At 53.9% G+C, this 22005-nt stretch overlaps 4 protein-coding genes across 4 annotated transcripts; 1 reads left to right on the forward strand and 3 right to left on the reverse strand.

Annotated features, from left to right (window-relative positions):
- Positions 1–1181: 1181 nt before the first annotated feature.
- Positions 1182–4050, reverse strand: VOLCADRAFT_99543 (uncharacterized protein; the record flags this gene model as incomplete). Its single annotated transcript, XM_002958251.1, has 4 exons — positions 1182–1315; positions 1873–2010; positions 2979–3200; positions 3981–4050. 4 exons carry the CDS (start codon positions 4048–4050, stop codon positions 1182–1184), a joined length of 564 nt encoding a protein of 187 aa, XP_002958297.1.
- Positions 4051–11452: 7402 nt separating this feature from the next.
- On the reverse strand, positions 11453–11725 carry VOLCADRAFT_69235 (uncharacterized protein; the record flags this gene model as incomplete). The annotated part of the gene is made up of 1 exon (XM_002958252.1): positions 11453–11725. A coding segment is annotated over one exon (273 nt), but the record flags the coding sequence as incomplete, so codon positions are not given.
- Positions 11726–12828: 1103 nt separating this feature from the next.
- On the reverse strand, positions 12829–14637 carry VOLCADRAFT_99544 (uncharacterized protein; the record flags this gene model as incomplete). Its single annotated transcript, XM_002958253.1, has 3 exons — positions 12829–12942; positions 13802–13842; positions 14400–14637. 3 exons carry the CDS (start codon positions 14635–14637, stop codon positions 12829–12831), a joined length of 393 nt encoding a protein of 130 aa, XP_002958299.1.
- Positions 14638–19863: 5226 nt separating this feature from the next.
- Positions 19864–20842, forward strand: VOLCADRAFT_99545 (uncharacterized protein; the record flags this gene model as incomplete). Its single annotated transcript, XM_002958236.1, has 3 exons — positions 19864–19931; positions 20290–20575; positions 20627–20842. 3 exons carry the CDS (start codon positions 19864–19866, stop codon positions 20840–20842), a joined length of 570 nt encoding a protein of 189 aa, XP_002958282.1.
- Positions 20843–22005: the final 1163 nt, after the last annotated feature.

The raw sequence follows: 22005 nt of genomic DNA on the forward strand, positions 1-22005 counted from the left end.
CAGGATCAATGGCGATGGCAGGGATGGCGACAGCGGCAATGGTGGCAGTGGGGATGGCGACGGCAGCAATGGCGATGGTGGGGATGGCGACGGCGGCAGTGGTGCTGGCAGGGATGGCGATGGGGGAACAGCAACGGTTGGCGATGGAGGGGATGGGGACAGCGTCGCCATTGCCACCGTCACCGTTCCCCCCATCGCCACTGCCGCCGTCGCCATCCCTGCCATCGCCACTGCCACCGTCGCCATCCCTGTCATCGCCACTGCCACCGTTGCCGTTCCTGGCGACGGCAGGATCAATGGCGATGGCAGGGATGGCGACAGCGGCAATGGTGGCAGTGGGGATGGCGACGGCAGCAATGGCGATGGTGGGGATGGCGACGGCGGCAGTGGTGCTGGCAGGGATGGCGATGGGGGAACAGCAACGGTTGGCGATGGAGGGGATGGGGACAGCGTCGCCATTGCCACTGTCACCGTTCCCCCCATCGCCACTGCCGCCGTCGCCATCCCTGCCATCGCCACTGCCACCGTCGCCATCCCTGTCATCGCCACTGCCACCGTTGCCGTTCCTGGCGACGGCAGGATCAATGGCGATGGCAGGGATGGCGACAGCGGCAATGGTGGCAGTGGGGATGGCGACGGCGGCAATGGCGATGGTGGGGATGGCGACGGCGGCAGTGGCGATGGCAGGGTTGGCGATGGGGGAACAGCAACGGTTGGCGATGGAGGGCCGGCTTCAGACTGCAACTTCCCATGTATGCTGGCATGCTGCTGGGCATGGAAGTCGATAGAGAGGTGTCAGAGAGAGGTTTCACTTGGAATTCCTTTCAAGGCACATACTAAGTGCTGCTGGCAGGTTCACAGGTGACAGCCTTGGAGCATTTGTCTTACTCGATGCCATAATCAATCCATGAAATTTAGAATAGCTTTAGTTTCATTCTGGACTCTTTCATAGCTGGAACCTTGACGGACTGCATGCTACAATCCAGGTACGGCATGCAGTGGACCGGTGACACTCAAGAAATCCTGCATACACTTCCTTAATCTTAGACGCCATAGTTCTTCCATTTTGTTGTAAGTACAGATTTACAACGATTACTACTGCGCTTGACATTGAGCATCTAACAGCGACTCACTGCCAACACAAAGCGTTGACTACAGATGTTTATGCCATTAGACCTCATTTAAGTGAGCGAGGACAAGAGCTTGCCACAAGGCTGAAGTTTGAGAAGAGGCTTCTTCTCTGTGAGGGCGCCCTTAGGTCCAGTCTGCTGGGCTCTCTTACTGACGATGGTGACAATGAAATCTTCCAATGTGACTGGGAGGCACAGGAGCAGACCAATATTTTCAAGCTGTTCGGGCTGGGTGAGTCACGGGACTGTGTTGACCAGGTCCACATTGCCGGCGGCCACCTCATGACTCTGTACTCGTCATCACAGAACTTTGTTACCTGCTTCTATCTGTTATTCTGACATGTATGCTAGCTATTTACCGCCGTCAAGGGTTGCAGTCCGATGCTGCTGCATGATAACTAACGTAATGTTTTATTGTTCTTTGCCCCTCTATTTGTTTTCAATGCAGATGTATTTTAGCTCTTGAGTGTCGAGGAGGCAGAGCAGTGTCTTGAAGCTGTTTCAAGCAGCAGCCGGACCCCATGACCAATGGATGTCGAGCGCTGGACCAGATCACCTAGCAGCAAATCAGGAAGTGAGTTCCTGTCAAAGTTTGTGTTGGTTTCATGTCAGGGTTACACATAGGCTGGTTGGGTGCTCACCAAGAATGCATGGTTTTGCGACATCGTGTTAATTGTGTGCTTCAGTATAGCAACCTGTCCATTTTTACTCCACTAAGCCTATATGTCTATAACTAACTGACTGACACATGTCCCGCTGCTGTTGCAGTCAACCACCTTGGACATGGTGAAGCAGTGGGCGACGGTGGAGATTGCAACAGCCATGATGACAGCAAAGGCCACCTCAAAGCGCAGCCGTTCTGGACCTGATGTCGTCTTGACTGAAGCGGATCATGGAAACAAAGGCGAAGGGGAAGGGGGGCAAGAAACGACGGTGGTAATGGATGCACGTTTATTTTGGGGTGAATGCACATGCAATGTGATGGACAGCTGCAATGTCTTGTTTTGTGGAGGTGCCTTTTCTTAGGGCTGAAGGCGTGTTCTTATCACATGGTGGACAGGGTCTTGAGACGGCTTGGCTTATAAGCAAATCCGTATCAAGACGCTGTTCATCATGTGATAAGAACACGCCTTCCTAGTTAGGATTGGGGGCGTGTCCATGGCGCGATGGACATTATGAAAAGGCTTAATTTTGGACTGAAAGGGGCCTTCATATCACGTGATGTATATGTTTCATTTTATGGAGACGGCTTCTTTTTGGACTGAAAGGGGCCTTCATATCACGTGATGGACATGGGCTCGTTTTATGGAGACCACCTTCATTTTGGACAGAAGGGGTATTCAAAGCGTAAGGGACGTTCATTCTGAGCTACCTTCATTATGTAATGAAGTGGTCCTCATTCTAAATTGACCCGGTGCCCTCGATTTGGTGTGGAATGAAGGGTCCTTCATGAAGGTATGAAGGGTCTTCATTAAGGTATGAAATGAGTGTGAATCGCATATAGAATGAAGGCTCCAGGTTCCCAGAGTGCTACTGACGCCGTGCTGTCGCAGGTCCCATTAGATAGGTCTGTGATCACCCCATTTAGTGCATGCATGACCTGGGATCCGTCAGTGAACAGAGCAGCATAGTCACGATAACGGGAGATCTCAAACACTGCTCGCTTCTTTTGGCAGCACCCTTTGGCACTCATCCCTGTTCCTCCCACAGCTAGACCAAGCACTAGCGTCACTGGACGGTGGTCAGTCGGTAACCAACCATCTGGCGCGAGCAGCTCACCCACTCGCATCCAATAGGCATGGCGGAGAACACCGGCCGAACCTACAAAAAGATCGATCATGTTCCCACCTGCCTCACCCTTGGGGAAGGCCAGATGACCCTCTGAATCCCTGGAAACACGGCCAATTAATACCAGCAGCCCCTGTGATCGGCCCAGGGCACGCAACTGGTGCCCAGCAAAATTGCAGACGAGGTCCTCACTCCTACATCTAGGCACGTCTGCATAGCCCTGAGGGTCCGTGTCACCCGGCAAGCCCATGAACTCCTGCAGTGCCGTCAGTTGATCTAAATCTGGAACATCACTAACGTACCCGGGCAGGTCAGCAGGCGAGGACCGGTGCTTTGCATGCTGTGCACTAGATAGACGGGCATTTAGATCATCAGCAAGCATCACATCCTCCCCCGGCTGCCGGAGCTCAGAAATATCTTGTTGGACTCTCACGAAAGCAGCTTCTGCTGCTGCTGCTCGCTGTGCATTAGTTGCACCTCCGGCTGGGTACACTCTGGAAGTTTCAGGTGCAAGGTAACAGGCCCCCACCAGGAGGCTGTTTCCTGACAGGAGGTTGACATGTATCCACAGGACCTCACAGCCTGCAAGACTGTTGTTTTTCCGGACAATGGTAACCCCATGGGAGACTGTATCATGCACGTAAAGAGCAAACCCGCCATAGTCAGCGTGTATGGCGTCTCCTGACCTCTGCACCCGCATCAGGCGGAAACCTTCAAGGGACACGTCACTGTCTGGCACTGCATCCGTTAAGTGTGCTTCGGTAGCAATGATGAGATCATGGCTAGTCACAAAAGACTTAATTCCGGCACGGTCAAGCTTAAAAACTCCTGCCTCCAACAACCCATGGACATTCCACAACAAAACCTTCAAACCTCTTGGCCCTCGGCTCGCGTTATCCTAATCATCCACTTCAGCAGGCAGGCCTGCAAACCGGTTAGCACTAGTGAGCTTGCCAGCCTGGTCATGAGGTCGGTTATCAGCTCTGCTGCTGAGCCCTGCACGTCCCTCCCGGCTTCTAATTGTTCCCTCATCAACCCCCAGACCTTGCCGGCCAGTCCCACCATGGCTGTCTCGATCCTGGTCCTTAGCACTCCTCCGCCCTGAGGTGGTAGTGAAGCCGTCAATATCCATGGTGGGGCCGTGTTGTAGCGCCTTATAGCGTTACAAAGCCAAATCGCAAAGCGATGAAGGCGTGATTTGATTAAGACTGATCTATGAACAGTCTATGAATACCTTGAGATTAAGAAGTGTTTCCTAATTAAGGATTGACACTCTTTCAGGGTTCCTACCCTAATCGAACAGACACCTCGGTCTAACCAGCCGTCAGGTGGTCCGAAGGGACACTCTACGGCCTCTCTCTCTCTCTCTCTCTTGCGGCCTCCTAAGCAACGAGTATTATATACAATCGGGAGGGAGCCTGGGTTGGATGATTAATATTTATATATTAACAAAGAGACAGAGTTTATATTACTCTATCTTTAGACAAGAGCCCAGACCTTGACGGATCGAATCCGTCCTGTGACTTTCGGTTCTTGCCTACATTACAATAGGACCTATAATTCGAAATCCTGATTTACAAAAGAAATATTTAGAAGTAGTTCAGTGGCAGCTCTACGTTGCGAGCTTAGACGCCGACTTCCCATTCGACCTTCACGGCCTTTAACCCTACCCAGCTTCAACAACTGCGTGATCAGCTGACTTTGGCGGTCGCTGCCTTAACTTTGAACCGTAAGTTAGAGGCCCTTCGAATTCCTTAACGCGAATGAGTGGTTACTTTCCACTTTTAGACCCCTCAGAGAACCCGGCCCCAGGCGGAGGCACCCCGCCTCCGGCCGCGGCCAATAATGAGACCGCTAATGCGGGAGCTGGTGGGTCGCGACCCGCCGCGACGAACCCGCAAGACATAACTCTGAACCAGAACCCAGGACAGATTCAGACTCCTGAGACCGCGGTGCTGCATGAGCAAATTGCTGCTCTTGCCGCCGAAATCCGCGAGTTGAAACAGACCCAACGAAGCGCCGTTTCTCTGAGAAATCCCGAGGTAATTGGGAACCCTCTGAATCCTCCTCCGAACGTTGGCTCCCGGTTGAAAGCCCTGAAAATTTCTGAACCGCAGTGGAAGACCGGCCAGAGTCCCGAAAATTTCATCCGCTATTTTCGGCTCTACTACAAGGACGTTCTGCTTGCAAGTCGCGTCCCATAGCAAACCAAACTCAAACACAAGGACGTTCTGCTTGCAAGTCGCGTCCCATAGCAAACCAAACTCAAACACAAGGACGTTCTGCTTGCAAGTCGCGTCCCATAGCAAACCAAACTCAAACACAAGGACGTTCTGCTTGCAAGTCGCGTCCCATAGCAAACCAAACTCAAACACAAGGACGTTCTGCTTGCAAGTCGCGTCCCATAGCAAACCAAACTCAAACACAAGGACGTTCTGCTTGCAAGTCGGGTCCCATAGCAAACCAAACTCAAACACAAGGACGTTCTGCTTGCAAGTCGCGTCCCATAGCAAACCAAACTCAAACGCAAGGACGTTCTGCTTGCAAGTCGCGTCCCATAGCAAACCAAACTCAAACGCAAGGACGTTCTGCTTGCAAGTCGCGTCCCATAGCTCGGTAGCGTGCGAGTTTACCCCTATCAGGATGTTTGTTTGCATATCCCTCCAAGCGAGAGGGCTTGGACCTATGCTGATGTTCGTTCCAAGAAGTGAACTGAGGACTGATGCTACGGTGTAAGATTTGCACGTCAATTCGCCCGTGCAATAAAACGCCCTGTAACTCGCTTACCCTAATCTCACATTCCAATATGCCATTGCACTTTCCTCTCCAGCCTGGCCACATTCTCTTCCTCGCAAACGTACTTGGGCACCTTACAATCCAACACCATACGGGCTTTGGAAACGCGGGCAGCTGCTTCACAAGGACCCCCCTATTTAAAAAACATGAAAAAGCTGTGTCGGCTTCCTTGAATCCGGAAAAAAGGGCGGGGCCCCCCTGCATCCGTACAGGCCGGTAGCTAGGGCGGCAAGTGTGACAATTGATGGGTAGTGTCAACATGGTGGGAGTTGTGCTTGTTACAGCAGTGCTGATGCTGTGGGAGGTATGCTTGTCAGAGCACGGGATGCAGGAAGCCGGGGCTCATAACCTGTTGAACAGACGGTGTCTCTCGGGAACCTAGCAGGCACGGCTAAGAGTCATTGCCAATGACTCATTGGCCGTTACATGCAGTCTGGAGGTCCGCGACCTACCACCGACAGCCGCTTGCTTGGGCGTATACGTATGAGTCTGAGGTGCCGTTGCCGGCACACAGCAGGGGCTCGGCCGCCAAGTCCGTGGTCCAGACCGGCTGCTCAACACTCAGCAGACACAATCGCAGCTTGCCAGCCTTCAGCCTGTTGGCTTTGCGGTCTGGTGCCACAGTCCTAACACACACGGAAAACAACACTGCACAGCACTGTATGCACTGCCTACAGAGCCCCTTCGGGCATTAACTTGCCCATTGGGGCGCCTGGCCACGCGCCCTTGGCGCCCTCCTAGCTCGACACACTTCCTCTAAGCCCTCAGCATTTTTTCCACTTTCCCCCTCGCACGGTGCTCTGGCGATCTAAGTGACGCCCAGCACCATGCGGCAATGCACGAACTTGATTTCACCCAGTGCCTTGGTGAGAATGTCAGCCACCATGTTGTTGTTGGTGCAATAGTTGAGCCTAACCTCACCACGCGTGGCCGTTTCGTGCACGATGTGATGGTGCACATCGATGTGCTTGGATCGCACCGACGTGATGGGGTTGTTGCCGAGGCTGAGCGTGAATCCAGCTGGGTGTTGATGGCGCCGGGTGACAGGTCCAGGTCGCCCACCAGCTTGCACAGCCACATAGTGCCTTGTGCACGGCTGCTGCGGCGGCCTGGTACTCGGCCTCCATGGACAAGGCAGTCATGGTGCGCTGCAACTGGCTGCTTCAGCTGGCCGCTGCACTGCCGAGCAAGAATGTGTAGCCTGTGGTGGACCGGCGGGTGGCTGGGTCGCCAGCCCAGTCCGCGTCACTGTACCCACCGAAGTTGCGGGTGTTGCTGCCGCTGTCACCACGGTACCACAGCCCGAGTGTGCAGGTGCCGGATAGGTAGCGCAGCCCTCCCAGCACGAGCCCTATGTGGGCCTTGGTGGGGCCGGGCATGCGTCGCGTGAGCATGCTCAAGAGTGTGTGCGATGTCCAGGCATGTGCTGATGGTGAGGTAGTTCAGCTCGCCCACCAGCACGCGGTAGTAGTTCAGCTCGCCCACCAGCACACGGTAGCCGCTGCCATCAATCACTGTCAGCTGGGCATCACGGGCTGGCATAGCACGCGTGCCCTGAGGCAGCGGGGTGGCGCGCGGCTTGGCGTTCTCCAGGCTGTGGCGCTGCAGCAGCTACTCCACATAGTGCTGCTGCGTGAGCACAATGCAGCGGTTGCAGCCATCCTGGACGATCTTCATGCAGAGGTAGCAGCGTGCCTCGCCAAGGTCACGCACTGTGAAGTAACCGGTGATGGCTGCCTTGGCAGGCCGCAACCACTTGCAGGTTGTCCGCCGTCACCAGCATGTGGTTGGCAGTGTGCATCGCACTGCTGCCTCCGCCACCACCACTGCCGTCGGGCATGTTAGACTTAGCGCTGTCAGCGCTACCACCCGAGCAGTGGTGTTAGCGCTGTCAGCGCTACCACCCGAGCAGTGGTGGACTTCCCGACTCTCCACCACTGCCGCTGCTGCTGCTGTTGGGGGGCCGGGCCGTCACTGACCGGGGCCAGCGGCATGTGCAGGGACTGCCGTTGACTGCGGGTGTTGGGGTGGAAGGGGTGGTGTTGGGGTTGCTGGGGGCGGGGTGGCTGCTGGGGTCGGCAGCATGGCCCAGCGTAGAGCCACCGATGGCGTTGCTACCGCCGGGGCAGGCGGGGCTAGTGCCGAAGGGGGTGTGCGCCCATTGTGAACCGGGCCGTGGTGGTCGTCATCGAAGGTGACGTCGCTGCTCACGGTCACCTTGCCCTCAACGAGGACGCGGTGGGTGGCCGTGCCATGCTCCGGTCAGCGGTAGGTTCCCGCCTTTGCACGAGGACAGAGTTTGTTCTGCTGGCTGGCTGGGATGTGGATGTAGGCCAGGCAGCTCAAGGTGTGGAGGTGGCTGACGTCGGGGGGGACGCCATGATAAGCTGCCCACGGTGTGGCCTGCCGGCGCTGATAGGGGGGCACATTGCGCAGGAGGTTGGTGTAGAGTGCAGCCTCCAGCCAGTAGCTGATCGGGAGTGCTGCATCATGCAGCATCACCCGCACACAGTCGAGGAGTGTGTGGTTGAGTCACTCCACCGCTCCATACTGCTCTGGGGTGAACAGTGCCGAGTGGGTGTGTGTGGTGCCGTGCTGTTGCAGCCACTGCTCCAGTTGCTTGGTGATGTACACACCACCATTGTTGCTGTGCAGTGTGTGCACCCGTGCATGGTTCGGGTGGCGGGCCTCCAGCTGCGTCACCATGTCCTGCAGCACTTCGCCCATTGGCTCTTGCTGGCCAGCGTGCTGACGGTGGACAGACCGGTGGCACCATCCAGCAGTGTCAGCAAGTAGCGTGCTCCCCCTCGGCCTATGGTCGGCATGGGCCCGCACAGGTCAGAGTGTACGACCTCCAGTGTGTGCTACGGCCGGTTACCGCAGCTGGGGTGGGCGGTTGCGGTGGCCTTCACGGTGACATCGCAGACGGCCTCCATCTCCTGGCACAGTGCCGCTGGAGTGACCTGTGGTCCCTGCACCAGCTGCTTGCTGATCAGCTGCTCCAGCACATGGTAACCAAGGTGACCGTACTGGTGGTGCAGGCGCTGTGCTGCCACAAGTCTGGCGACTGAGCATTCAATGGCCCCGGGTCTGCCGTTGCCTGGTTGCCCTTTGCCGTTGCTGTCACCGTCCGGCTGGCCTCCACCAGTGTGGCTGCCGGTGTTGCTGCCGCCACGGGTGCTGGGGATGGCGGCGGCACTTCCGCCAGCGCTGCTACCTGCGGCCTGGCCCCCCCCAGCTCTGTCGCCCGTGGTGCCGAGGGCATTGACGGTGATGTCGGCGCCTGCAGGTGCCCATGCTCGCTCCATGCAGTGATAGACGGGCTGTTCTGCGGGAGGCTGATGTGTGAGAACCAGCAGCCCATCGTGTCCGTGCTGAACGTGACTGTGCAGCCGCATGTCATGAGCTCTGTCGACCTCTCACGAGGTCGACAGACGTCAGGGTGAGGCCCGAGCTGTGGACGTGCAGCACGTTGTGCAGCCAGACATTGTTTCCAACGCGTGTATGCAGGTGCAGCTTCCCTGTTCCCACGACATCGGCTGGCTGGTTGTTGCCCCACTCGATTAGCTGTGGTGCACCGGTGGGGACATGGTTGTGCAGCAGGGAGCGATCACCCATGAGGTGGTATGGTGAGCCTGAGTCGTGGATGACTCGTGAGCTGCTGCCACTGCCAACGATGACCAGCACTGTGGCACGGCTCTGGCATGAGCTGCTTCCGCTGCTGCCCGAGCTGCTGCCACTGCTGCCGCCTGCAGTGTAGCCACCGTTGCGGTGGCTGTTGCCACATCAAGCATGGCCGCGCTCACATGCTCCGTCGCCCCCGCTGTTACCGCAATTGCTGCTGCCAGTGCCCCTGCCGCCACCGTCACGGTGGCGGTTGCAGCTACCTCAACTGATTTTGCCGGCGGCATGCAGCTGCTGGAATGCGTTGCTGCGGTGAAGGCCGATGGACTCGTCCACCTGCTTAACGGGGCACTTGCAGATGAGTGACCAGGCTGTCCGCAGTAGCGGCAGGTGTCGCCGGCCCCCATGGCGCCTGCGGCACCGGCAGTGCTGCCGACTCCACTGGTGGCATGGCCAGGGCCGACAGATCCCACCAGGCTGGTCTTGCTTGCTTGGGTCTCAAGGTTGTCCTCCTTCTTCCGCAGCATGAGCACGAGCTGTGGGGTCGTTAAGTTGGGCTGACACATCTTGAACTCCACGGTGATGGTGCACTGCGGAGGCAGGCCATGGAGAATGGCGTGGCGCATCGTGCTCTCGTCCCACTGGCCGCCAGGCACGATTGCCCACTGAACGAAGTCAGCAGTCGTCTTCCCATCACGCATGCTCAGCTGCTTCTGCGGCTCCAACAGGCTCAGCTGGGCCTGGGATGCAGAACGCAACTGTTGCTGTAAGAGCTGCATTTCGGCGAGAATGGTCTGGCAATTCCTGAGCAACTGCTTGATGGGCAGTTCACAGGACAGATGCAGGTAGCCGAGCGCCTGTGCGTCCTCCTCCAGGGTGTCTTGGGTGTTGCGGCCCGGAGGCGACGGGTTGTTGATGTAGTCTTCAACTTGGACGTTGTGAGGAAATCGCCTAAGTCGCCGAGCCACTGGGGGTAGTTCGACCCATCCGAGAGGAGGACACCCTTACATCCCTTCCCCATGATGGTTGCCTAGCGAGCGTGACTGATCAAGCCGCGTTCCCCACCACCTTTCTGGCAACTAGTTGATGGTATGATGCATCGTTGTTGCGGCGTACAATGGCTCCTGATGCGATTTATGCCCTTTCAGCCTCCCAGGCATGTCCCCACAACTGCCTCACAGCCACCAACGCATCTCACGGCGGGGTCTAATTGTGTGCGTGTTTGGATGCAGTGTTCCCCGCCACCTTTCGGCATATAGTTGATGGTGTCATACATCGTTGGCGCGGTGTACGACGTCGCCTGGTGCGATTTATGCGTCCGGAAGCCCTTTCAGCCTCCCAGGCATGTCCCCACAACTGCCTCACAGCCAGCGGGGGTCTAATTGCGTGCGCGTTCGCATGCGGCATGTCCCGCCGCCTTTCTGGCATGTATTGATGGTATGACGAATCGTTGTGCGATGTAGGGCTGATGCGAAGGGCCCCCTGAGTGCTGCCAAGCATGTTATTCTCTCATGAGACTGCGTGAAGGTTAACGAACTGAGTATGCGACCAACACATAAAACACCGCATGTGAATTGTTATGTCATGCGATTAATTAAAGTAAATCGTGTGTGTTTGGTGTGTGTGGTTCATAAACCCCCCCTGGCGGACGGTCGGCACAGCTTTCCGGGCACACATACCAGCACATACCAACGTATTTTTGCACGAAGCAAAAGACATTTTGTTGTAGATTATCCTGGTGCTCGCGGCGCGCGCGGGCGTGGAGCGCGCGCAGAGATTCCTTGCGCAAGCCGGCAGCACGGCATGCAAACTGCGTCCGGATGAGCCCTTTACCCTTGCAATTTGCTGAGCTTACAGTGAATTGAAGTTCTATAATCTTTTCATGGATAATATAATGCAATGTGCAATACTGGGGGCTACGTCGATGCAAGCGCTAGGCGCCAGCAAATGCATGAAATGTAAACAAAGCTAAAACTAGCATTTGGCTAAGTCAATTAGATGTAGGGACATAATTATCTGATGGTTTGGGGCCTGGCTTGGACCACAGCCATGGGCGACCTGTGTGCATGGGACCCTGTGTGTCTGAGAGCCTGTGTGCCTGGAAGCCTAGGATTCTAAAAGCCTGTGTGCCTGGGAGCCTGGGAACCTGGGAACGTGGGAGCGTGGGCGCCTGGGATTCTGGGAGCATGGGTTTCTGATAGCATGTTTACCTGGGAGCCTGGGATTCTCAGATCATGTGTGCCTGGGAGCCTGAAATTCTGAGGGCTTGTGTGCCTGGGAGCCTTGGATTCTGAGAGCATGTGTGCCTGGGAGCCTATGTGCCTGGGAGCCTGGGATTCTGAGAGCATGTGTGCCTGGAAGCCTGGGATTCTAAGTGCAAGTGTTCCTCGGAGCTTATGCTAGATGGCTCGAAAGTGGTGCGCATCGGAATCGTTGAGGGTCTCTTGTGCAATCACGCTTCAACAAAAGATGGAGAGATGGTCTTGCGGCTGCTGGAGCCGGCTGGACAAGTTGGGTGTCGGCTTCAAGAAAGCCGAAAAAAGGGCGGGGCCCCTTTGCATCCGTACAGGCCGGTAGCAAGGGTGGCAAGGGTGACAATTGATGGGTAGTGTCAACGCGGTGGGAGATATGCTTTGTTGCAGCAGTGCTGATGGTGTGAGAGCTAAGCTTGCACCGGCGGAATCGTCAGCACCGCCTGCGGGCTCCACGCGAATCGCATCCATTCCGGGTGCATGCCGCATGGACAGTGCGGCAGACCGCAAGTCGGAATGCCCGTGCGGGCAAATGGTAACGAAAGCTGGGTGAATTTCGGTGCTGTCTGTGATGTTTATCCCCGAAGCGCCAGCGGCCTCAGCAATCTGCCCCACAGCCGCGGGGTTCATCGGGGCACACCGCAAGTCTCAGGAGGCCCCGTGCATTGGCCAAAGTAAATGTACAAACAAGGAGCTTGTGTATTTCATAGAGAAATGAAAGCAAATTATGTTGGCCTGCTGGTGGCAAGTCGGATTGCCCATGCCGGCAAATGGTAACACAAGCTGAGTGTTCGAGTTATCATACGCCGTCATCTCAGAATTCCATTGTGAGATACGCGGCAGCTTTTGGGATGAAATTTAGCGCGAGAGGCGTTGATGTGGCTTTTGAGGTCGGTGAATGGAGGCAGCTAAACTTGTTTGTGCTCATACGATTTTTGTTGGCTACATGCGAGATACCTTGCAATAGAGAATGCTGTATAGTACCTATAACGCGTTTCAGCCGGGCGAGATGTTATGTTTGGTCCGTTACACACGCACACACACACACACACACACACACACACACACGGACATGGGCAATCCTACAGGTCGGGGCCCCCCTGGGCGCTTCACGCTGGGGCCCCGCCCAAAAAGGTAAGCCTTGAGCCAGTTATTTGCACGACACTTGTGTGATGCCTGCATTTATGCCATTGATCCCTTGCATTCATTTCGCATTTCCTCAAACACTAGACCATGTGTTACAGTTTTACCTGCCACACCACTTCAAGCGCAACCCGAGTGACCGGTGGACAACAAATCACCTGGTCCAGATCGTGGGTGTCAAATACGACTGGCAGCTTGATGAAGGCAAGCTGGCGGACACAGAGGGCAGCGGCACAATGACATACGTTGAAGAAGCCATCTCGTCACAAGGGGGCTGATGCCGGCTTAACACAGAAGCGCCAGCCACACAAACAAAAGGTCGAAGAATGGGTGCTGGCCGAAGCACTGGCCGCCGTGGATGTGGCCATTGGACTCGGGCAGCACCGATCGAAGTCCGGGCATCGAATCAAAAGCACCCGAAAGGAGACCTTCTGATACTGAATGAATGGGGTTTTACACTGTGCCGGGCCACACCACAGTGCAGGGCAGGGCACGTGTTTACATCTCTTCGTCCATGTGGATGATTGAATGAATGAACAAACGAATGAAAGGGGTGGTTTTACATTCGGGTCGGTTCAGGTGGTGGTATCTTTTTGTTGAACACATGTTGTATGGTCGAGTGCCGGGGGGCCTTCGCAGTGCTGATGCACAGCACAAGACAAGACATGTGGATATGTCTGCTTGTCTGAACGAACGAATGAATGAATGAATAAACAGGGTGTTAAAACTGTGAGCAGCTTGCCATGCACACACACCTCTGGTTCTGGTCGGCTCGGGTGGTGGTAACTTTTTGTTGAACACACACACAGTGAATGTATGAATGAATGAGTACAGAGTATGGAGTACGGTAACCAGGCGTGTAGGGTTCCTGCCACTTCCTGGCCCATGTACGGAAACGAAAAACACAGTATACATGAGAGATACTCATAAGTGCTCCATTTACAGAGTTTCGTAAAGTTCCTTCAACTCCCGCGATTTTGGATGCCTGTCTGGCAGTTTCCGGACCGACCCCGGAATAGGTCGAAATTGCTCGGTACAAGGGATTGGAATTGGAACGGGGAGTTACACCTGGGACAAGTTAAATTGCCGGGACAGGCCCTTGGATTGACCTGACAGGGACACGAATTGGCCTGGCAGGGACATTCCAACAGTCATGATTAGCCTGGCAGGGACACGAATTGGTCTGGCAGGGACATTCCGACAGTCAGAATTAGCCTGTCGGGGTGTCGAATTGGCCTGGCAAGGACAATCTGACAGTCAGAATTGGCCTGTTAGGGGTGTCGAATTAGGGAAGCACAGGAATTGTGCGACTGGGGCAGTCCAAAGAATTGCTCTCCCCTCTAGATATCCTCTCCATCCGCTTGCATCAGGACGAATAGATAACCTGCAAGGACAACCAAATGTGTATGTCTGACCCAGTGGAATCCTTGGGGCCGTGTGATACCTGAAAGATGCGTACACCTGTTCACATCCTTACAGCCGCAAGGATTCAATACACACACTGTATTTCAAGGCGCTGCATCGCTGCTACTGGCATATGATAGCCTCTTTCGTCCCAACCTTGGCCGAGCCGTGGGTGTTGGGGCCGCTGCAGGCGCTCGACCCAGGCCGGTGCGTTTTTGCAGCTTAGTTTGTGCATGCTGCTGCTCCCATCGTGCTGCCGTACCATCTGCTGGTATTGGGTCCTGTCGATGAGTGATACCGTTGCTGCCGTGAGATCCCCTTTGGGAAACGGGCAAGGGGCCCGTGTTCCTACCGCTGGAATGCGTGTCGGCCGTTGCGCTGATTTGCGACACAGCGGCTTCAAGGGGCCGTCCTAAGCTAGTACGCATGAATTGTAGAGTTCCTGGCCGATATCCAGCCAGGAAATCGGCCAGAGAGCACCAGGATGGGCATGTGTTCATAGTATTTGCCTAAGAGCCACGTTCATGGCTTACCGCGACTGTCAGAACTATCGCCGACAGGCGGAGACTCCACGCACCGGAAGCTACCAAAGATATGAACTAATCACATTGAAAACTTTCAAATTAAAAAATCCTGCCATTTGCGCAGTTGTGCAGTTTTGATACCTCATATCCCCGGTATTGTAAGTTTGCACGCGCTTCCCCCACGCATAATGCTACATATACATGTGATAGAATAATGGCCAAGCGTGCAATGAACGCTGATCGTGTTCAGTTGCTAAGCCGTACAACCGGAGTGCTGGGCAAGCCCGCGAGTGCGCAAGCCGGCCGGTTGGCCACTCCGCTCTGGTACCTTCACTTAGGGACTTTCGCACTTTGAACATACTGCCATATTGTGTCGTTCGTGCTGCTGTAGTGATCACGTTGTAAATATTGCGAATTTGTATAGTTGTTGCTTTAATGAACACAAGGCCCATCTTTTACGATAACGGCGTGCAGCTGCTTTGGTTAATGTGGCCCCGCAACATACGTAAGGGAATAATCTTGGATACTCCGTAACTTTGTCACGGGTTTGAGTTACGAACCACTATTTGCTGTTGTCACCAGTTCGATGAAGTACACCGCCCTTGCGCCCTTATTTTGGAGTGTAGCCCTTGCAACTTCAGCTTCCACGCTAAACTCGCAGGTAGAAAAGCAAGGACTTGTTTCGCGTCGTGGGATCAATCCAACCTTGATCTCTGGCAAATGCGTTTTCATTCTGGCGTCCGGGCAATCGGGTTCCACGGCCCTCATGGACGCGCTCAATCAAATCCCACATTATTTGATTAGAGGTGAACAATGGGCGGCTTTTTGGAATATTTATGAAGCCTTCTTGTAAGTTTGTATCCCCTACCGATATCAGGGATCTTTTTCAAGGATATTTCTGTTTTACAAATGCAGGAACTTTGAATGGACCATGACCGAACCTGTATGTCAGCGGGTGTTCAATTGGACAACATACAATTTTGCGGAGCTAGGGTTGGTGAAAGAATTATACGATATGGAAGCTCCGCGTCAGAAACTACCCTGGTTTAACGAGTTCCCCCAGGAAAGGTTACTTGCTGCAATCAGGTCTTACTACAACGTCTTATACGGTTACTATGGCCGAAGTATGGCATTTTGAGACAGTCGCGTAGCATCGCATACTTCAAAAGAGACTGACTTGTTTTGCTTCTAAACTTGTGCAGACTTGGTTTCGGGCTTTAAGGATAGCAGGTGCGTTTCTGTGAAAGGCTGATGCTTCTCTACCCTGCTTACGTTTAGGTACGGTGGTTGCTCAGGTATGTCTGCGGAAAATCGTTCTCTAGCAGCCGTTGTGCCCAGTCCTTCAACGGCTTTATGGCTTTCCTCCGCACCCTCTGCTTGGATGTCAAGGTAGGCACAGGCACCTGGTTGGCCATGTCCTTTGATGCAGAGGAGTGCGAGCTGTTTTGTTAAGAGTATGCCCACATATACCAAGCTTTGCGTTGTAGGTATTGCTTAACACACGATTGCCCTCTTCATTCGGGACAAGTATGAAGATCCACGGCATGGAGCAAAGTTTACCTGAAGATGATTTTCGGAAGGACCTGATGGAAACCTATGCTTTGTTCGATAGCTACGTCACCCGGAATACCGATCATGCATTCCGGGTATTTTATGAGGACATGCATGATCCTGCGGTAAGCAAAAGTCTTGCATCAGTCATCGAAGATCAATGAATGCGCTCAATGGTCGACAATTGCCGCTGCAGAAGAACGCGACCCTTGCAAAGAAACTCCTGGAATTTTTGGGGGAGGACACCACAACTGCGTTACAATTCACCCGCATGCCACTATCAGGCAACTAAGTACGAGATTACAGTTACGTGAGGTGGCGCCATGGAGTCAGCGATGGTTTACGAAATCACAGCAGCATTTAGATTGCACCGTTCCTGCGTGTGCATGAGTACTGTTTAGCGTAAGAGAGGATATTTTGTTAACCGGTTATTTGCTTGGCATGCAATTCAACCTCGAAGGCAGGAGAATGTTGAAATTTACTAGGCAAGTAGCTCGTCCAGTTAGCCATTATCGGTGGACTGGAGACTGGCAACCACAACGTGTGTAAAACCAAGTAGTGTACGATCTTGTTTTCAGGACATTATATGTGTAGAGTGAGAGACACCGTTGCCAAGGAGGGATCTGGTCAGCATCAGCTTTTTCCTGAGATTGTACTTGGGATGAGCGGGGATGATCTAATGGACGTCACAGCCTCAGCCTTTGCTAATCCTTGCCTTTACCAGCGCTCGCCCTTTTATGCAATGAGGGGATGCTTATGGCCTGTTTTGTTGAAGATCCACTCTGAAGCGCATGTCAGGTGCTAGTGTACCTTGTCAGGCCGTCTGCAGACGGCCTACAAGGCCCTAGGGCTTGTCGAAGATGCATATGCATAACATCATGCCTAGATACGCTGGACATGAGCCTGAGTCTGCAATCGATGGTTACTTGCACAGTAGACGGCGAGCCGTCGGTTGTCCCCTGGCATGGTTCGCTGGCGGTGAGCTAATTTTTGCCTTTGCTTAGCGCTTTTTAGCCTCTAGTAGTGCCAGAGTTCTGCATCTCGCAACTCGCAGGTCCCATACCGGCTCCAAAGGTCGACTACAAGCATCGAGCTTCTTACTCCTCTGCCCTCTCCGTAGCTGTCAGCTGATGTGCTGCCCAGAAGGTTGCAAAGATTGGGGATTGGGGACAGGTACTGGTCAGGCGGGATGGGAAATATAGGGTGACAACGTCAGGATGGGAGATGTGGGGCCCAAGGCAAGGATTAGGGATTAGGCGTGCTACACTACTGTTAGGATGGGGATTGCTGTCGGGGTGATGATGGGGATGGGAACCCTGTCAGAGGGATGGGGATTGAAACCTTGACCAAGGACGGGATTGGGAACCCTGGCCAAGGATGGGGATGGGACCCTGGCTGATAGGAAGGGGATTGCAGGCTGTCCCAGGTTTAGGATGGGCTCGCTGCCATAGGGTGAGGATTGGGTACACAGCTGGATGATTAGGATGGGTGGTTCTGCTGTAAGATGCTGCTGCAGGTGCAGAATGGGGAATACTGACAGGACTGCAACAGACCAGGGATGGATGGTGTAGTTGTCCATAGTTGCTTACTTGGTGTGTTGTTACTGATGGTGCATCTCACCGCGTCTGATGAAAGTGTTTAAATGGTGGCCAAAGCCAGTACCAAAGATGCACGTTGTCATTGCTACCGCTCATTATTGCGCTCGCCAAGATCGGCCAAAAAATTATAATAGTAGTAGTTGCTGTTAGTTCTTTTTGAAAAGCTGTAACTCTTAGATAAAAAATGATTCTTCCTTTATTTCTAACTCTGAAAAGGTAACCTCTTAGGAAAAAAATGATACTGCCGTACAGTCTCTATAGGGAAGAAGGCCAATGATGCCGTACAGTCCCTATAGGGAAGAAGGCCAACGATGCCGTACAGTCTCTATAGGGAAGAAGGCCAATGAAATATGGGGGCCCTGGTGAAGCAGCTGCCCGCGTTTCCAAAGCACGTATGGTGATGTGGAAGGTGGCCGAAGTACGTCGGTGAAATATAATGTGGTAGGACTGGAGAGAATAGTGTAGCAGTATAATGTATTGTGAGCGTAGCTGAAGCTTTCATCGTGGGCGCGTCTCGTTGCAAGCTAAGCAACGCGTATACATGACGTGTAGCATCAGTCCTCAGTTCACTTCTTGTAACGAACATCAGCATAGGTCCAAGCCCTCTCGCTTGGAGGGATATATGCAAACAAACATCCTGATAGGTAAACTCGCATGCTACCGAGCATTCAACCGAGCACATGCATGCATAGTTGAATGGTGAGATGCGACCCCCCTTCATTTCGTGCTCGGCAAGCCTGCCACCGCGTACCGGATATGTTGGCGATGTTACAGAGACGCTGCACCTTGGTTTCTGTGTGCAATGCATACGATGCTCGACCCCGCCGACCAAAACTACACGTGCCCAACTGAAGACATTCCCGGTGGTTGTGCAGCAGCTCTTGAGGCTTTGTTGGCTGAAATCCATCCTGAGCTGTTGCAACACGGCTAACGCGGGCACGTCCCTATGCACAGCAAATAGCTGTTCCAAGCCAACAGCGGCGTCCATGTCACCGACAAGGCTCTAAACGTCTTATCTGTTCTTATGTTTAATTCAGTTTATGTATGTTATACTTTGCGCAACTTTGTAATTTGACTTTAGTCGGAACAAGGTGCTGTATGCGCTGCGCTGCAGAAAGCAGGCGCCTTTTGGCTTGCACACAACTGCCTCTTCGCCAGACGCTTCCTCTTCCCGCGGCAGTTTCACGAGCCCAGTGTTGCAAGCTACGACGAAGGCTTTCGGTGCTTTCAATTACTGCAAAGCAGCCACGCAATAGACTAGGCTGCATGCCGCGTGCGACTATGGCCATCGTGCCCACCTGCGCAACGCGCTGGCGCACCTCGTTTGCTTGCGCAAACTGCCGCTTCGCCAAACGCTTCCTCTTCCCGCGGTCGTTTCAAGCGCCCAGTCTTGCAAGCTACGTTGTTTGCTTTCTGTGCTTTCAATTACAGCAAAGCAGGCATCCCATTGTCCGGGCTGCATGCCGCGTGCGCCTGTGGCCAGCATGCCTTCCTGCGCACCGCGTTGACGCACCGCGGCCTTTCTTCTAAGAAAATTTATATACACTTGTACACGCGCATTTTGCGAATCGCACGCGCGCATCCGCGCGTTAAAATTCGGGACTGTCGTTGGGCCATCTTGTACGGTCTGTTTATTCGGCACAGTACGACCGGACACATTTGTGCGAGAGGCTGCTTAAACATCAGCACATCCCCTTAGAATCGCAATATATAATCGGCGGGTTATTGGCAGCCCTGCCTACTGCAATGGCACTGCATCCCGCGCGGGCCGCGATGGCGTTTGCCCTAGCGGCCGCTATGGATGAAATTTTTGACAACCTTGAGGATATGTTCAATTCTCAATGGCAGTGCTTGAGCGTGTGGGCCGACGCGGCGCGGCCCATGCCGCCGGAAGTGCGGCCGACTTGCCATTTCGCGGATGGCTTCAGCCCTGATACTACAATGGGTTACATATTGGCTATTTAAGCGGTCGTGCGCGGTCGAGCAACACGAGCGGCGTTGTCCTTGTTCATTTTCCAAGATAACTGCAGCGGTGTGAATAGAAATTCGAGCTATGAACCGATTCCCACCTCGCGCCTTTGCGCACCGTGGGGAGGCCAAATATGAGTATATTCCGCTAAGGTGGGACGCACTTCCGCTACCCACTGACAAATATACTACCAAAGATTTTCAAGAATGGAACTTGTGTTTTCTGGTTCGGCCCTTATAACTTTGTAAGGTCCATAAGGTAGTACAATGGCGCCTCGCAAGCACCAAACGCACGTACACAAGCAATATGATAAATCACTGAAATATTTTCCCGTTCCAATAATTACATAATGATTATGCCCGATTGAGAGGAAGCTGAGCATGCAATGAGTACCAAGGTCGATATATTCGGAACCAAACGCAAGCGTGCTAGGCTTATTAGGGAGGAAGGTGTACGCAGAAGTACCACCGCTGCAAACCGCGACCCCCAAGTGCCACGCCGCCCCCAAAGGCAGCACAACCAACCTACCACTGTAGAACCTACCATTGCAGAAGAAGACATTTATCAAGAAGATGCGCCAACGGACTTCGGCTGGATACCGGATGATCACCCGCATGTGGGACAGGCTGACATTGAAGGGACAGCTGCGGCTGATCATGGGGCATGTGATTCAGACGATTACAACGGGGACAGCAAGGATGCTGACGAATCAGATGGCGCTGGCGGAGCGGCCACCTCTTACGGACTCGCGTTTGACCCCCAACACGCTAGTCTGTACTTCCATCATCTTCCCAATGTGAGTGCAACCCGTGCAGCTCTGCTGGCGGCGACGCATTCTGCACTGCAGAGCGCCGTGGAGCGGTGCAGCGATGAGGCCGCCTGTCCCCGCTGTGGTTCCGCAGGATGTCGTGGTGGCCTTTCTCCTATCCCTGTCACAGTCGTCTGCTGGGACAAACCCATGGCGATCAGCCTTCCCCAGCTGACCTGCATGCACTGCCGTGCACCTTTCACCATTCGGTCGACAACGGCTGTCGACTGCCTGCCGGATACAGTATCCTCATGAGACCCGTGTGATTTTCGACTGACCCATGGGTCGCCTCCTACCAACCACCCAGCGACGCACACAGAGCACCTAGCATCCGGACCAAGTACACGCTTATGACCAGATGTTTTGCACACGGCCTAGTTCCGATAATAATAATAAAAGCCCGTATGCAGAAGAGCGCGTCGAGATCCGTAGTTCGGCTGACCCAGTGGTCGCCTCCTATCATGCCTTCGAGCCCACCCAGCGGCGCACACAGAGCACCTAGCATCCAGACCAAGTACGCGCTTATGACCAGATGTTTTGCACACGGCCTAGTTCTGATAATAAAAGCCCGTATGCAGAAGAGCGCGTCGAGATCCGTAGTTCGGCTGACCCAGTGGTCGCCTCCTACCATGCCTTCGAGCCCACCCAGCCTATCCCACGTGCGGGTGATCATCCGGTATCCAGCCTAGGTCCGTTTCGGGTCGCGGTTTGCAGCGGTGGTACTTCTGCGTACACCGTGCTCCCCAATAAGCATACAGCTAGCTGTGTTTGGTTCCAAATTTACTGAGATTGGTACTCATTGCATGCTCAGCTTCCTCTTAATTGGGCATAATCATTGTGTAGTTCTTGGAACGGGAAAATATTTCAGTGATTTATCCTATTGCTTGCGTACTTGCGTTTGGTGCTTGCGAGTCGAGATCGATCGCCATTGTACTTCCTTATGGACCTTACAAAGTTAAGGACCGAACCAGACAACACAATTTCAATTCTTGATAATCTTTGGTAGTATATTTGTCAGTGGGTAGCGGAAGTGCGTCCCACCTTAGCGGAATATACTCATATTTGGCCTCCCCACGGTGCGCAAAGGCGCGAGGTGGGCATCGGTTCATAGCTCAGAAATTCGGTCGGAGTGCAAAGCGCGCACAATTTGTCAAATATGTGGTCTTTATAAGCGATTGGGCTTGGCTGTTTCTTATAACTCGCGAAATTGGCGACGCAATTCAGGTTACGGAACGAGGGGTCGAAATTCACCCCCCCCCCGGTCACTTTAGACTTTTCGTCCACTTTACCGGTAACGTACCGTTACCATGTCCGAACCGACCACTTTTCACAAAAAGTCTTAACGTAACGTAGCATGTGAACTGGCTATAAAGGTTCATTTGGAAATAAACTTGCGTCGTTTTGGTCGACTTATACTG

Source organism: Volvox carteri (assembly GCF_000143455.1).
Source record: "Volvox carteri f. nagariensis unplaced genomic scaffold VOLCAscaffold_89, whole genome shotgun sequence".
Taxonomy (NCBI): Eukaryota; Viridiplantae; Chlorophyta; class Chlorophyceae; order Chlamydomonadales; family Volvocaceae; genus Volvox; species Volvox carteri.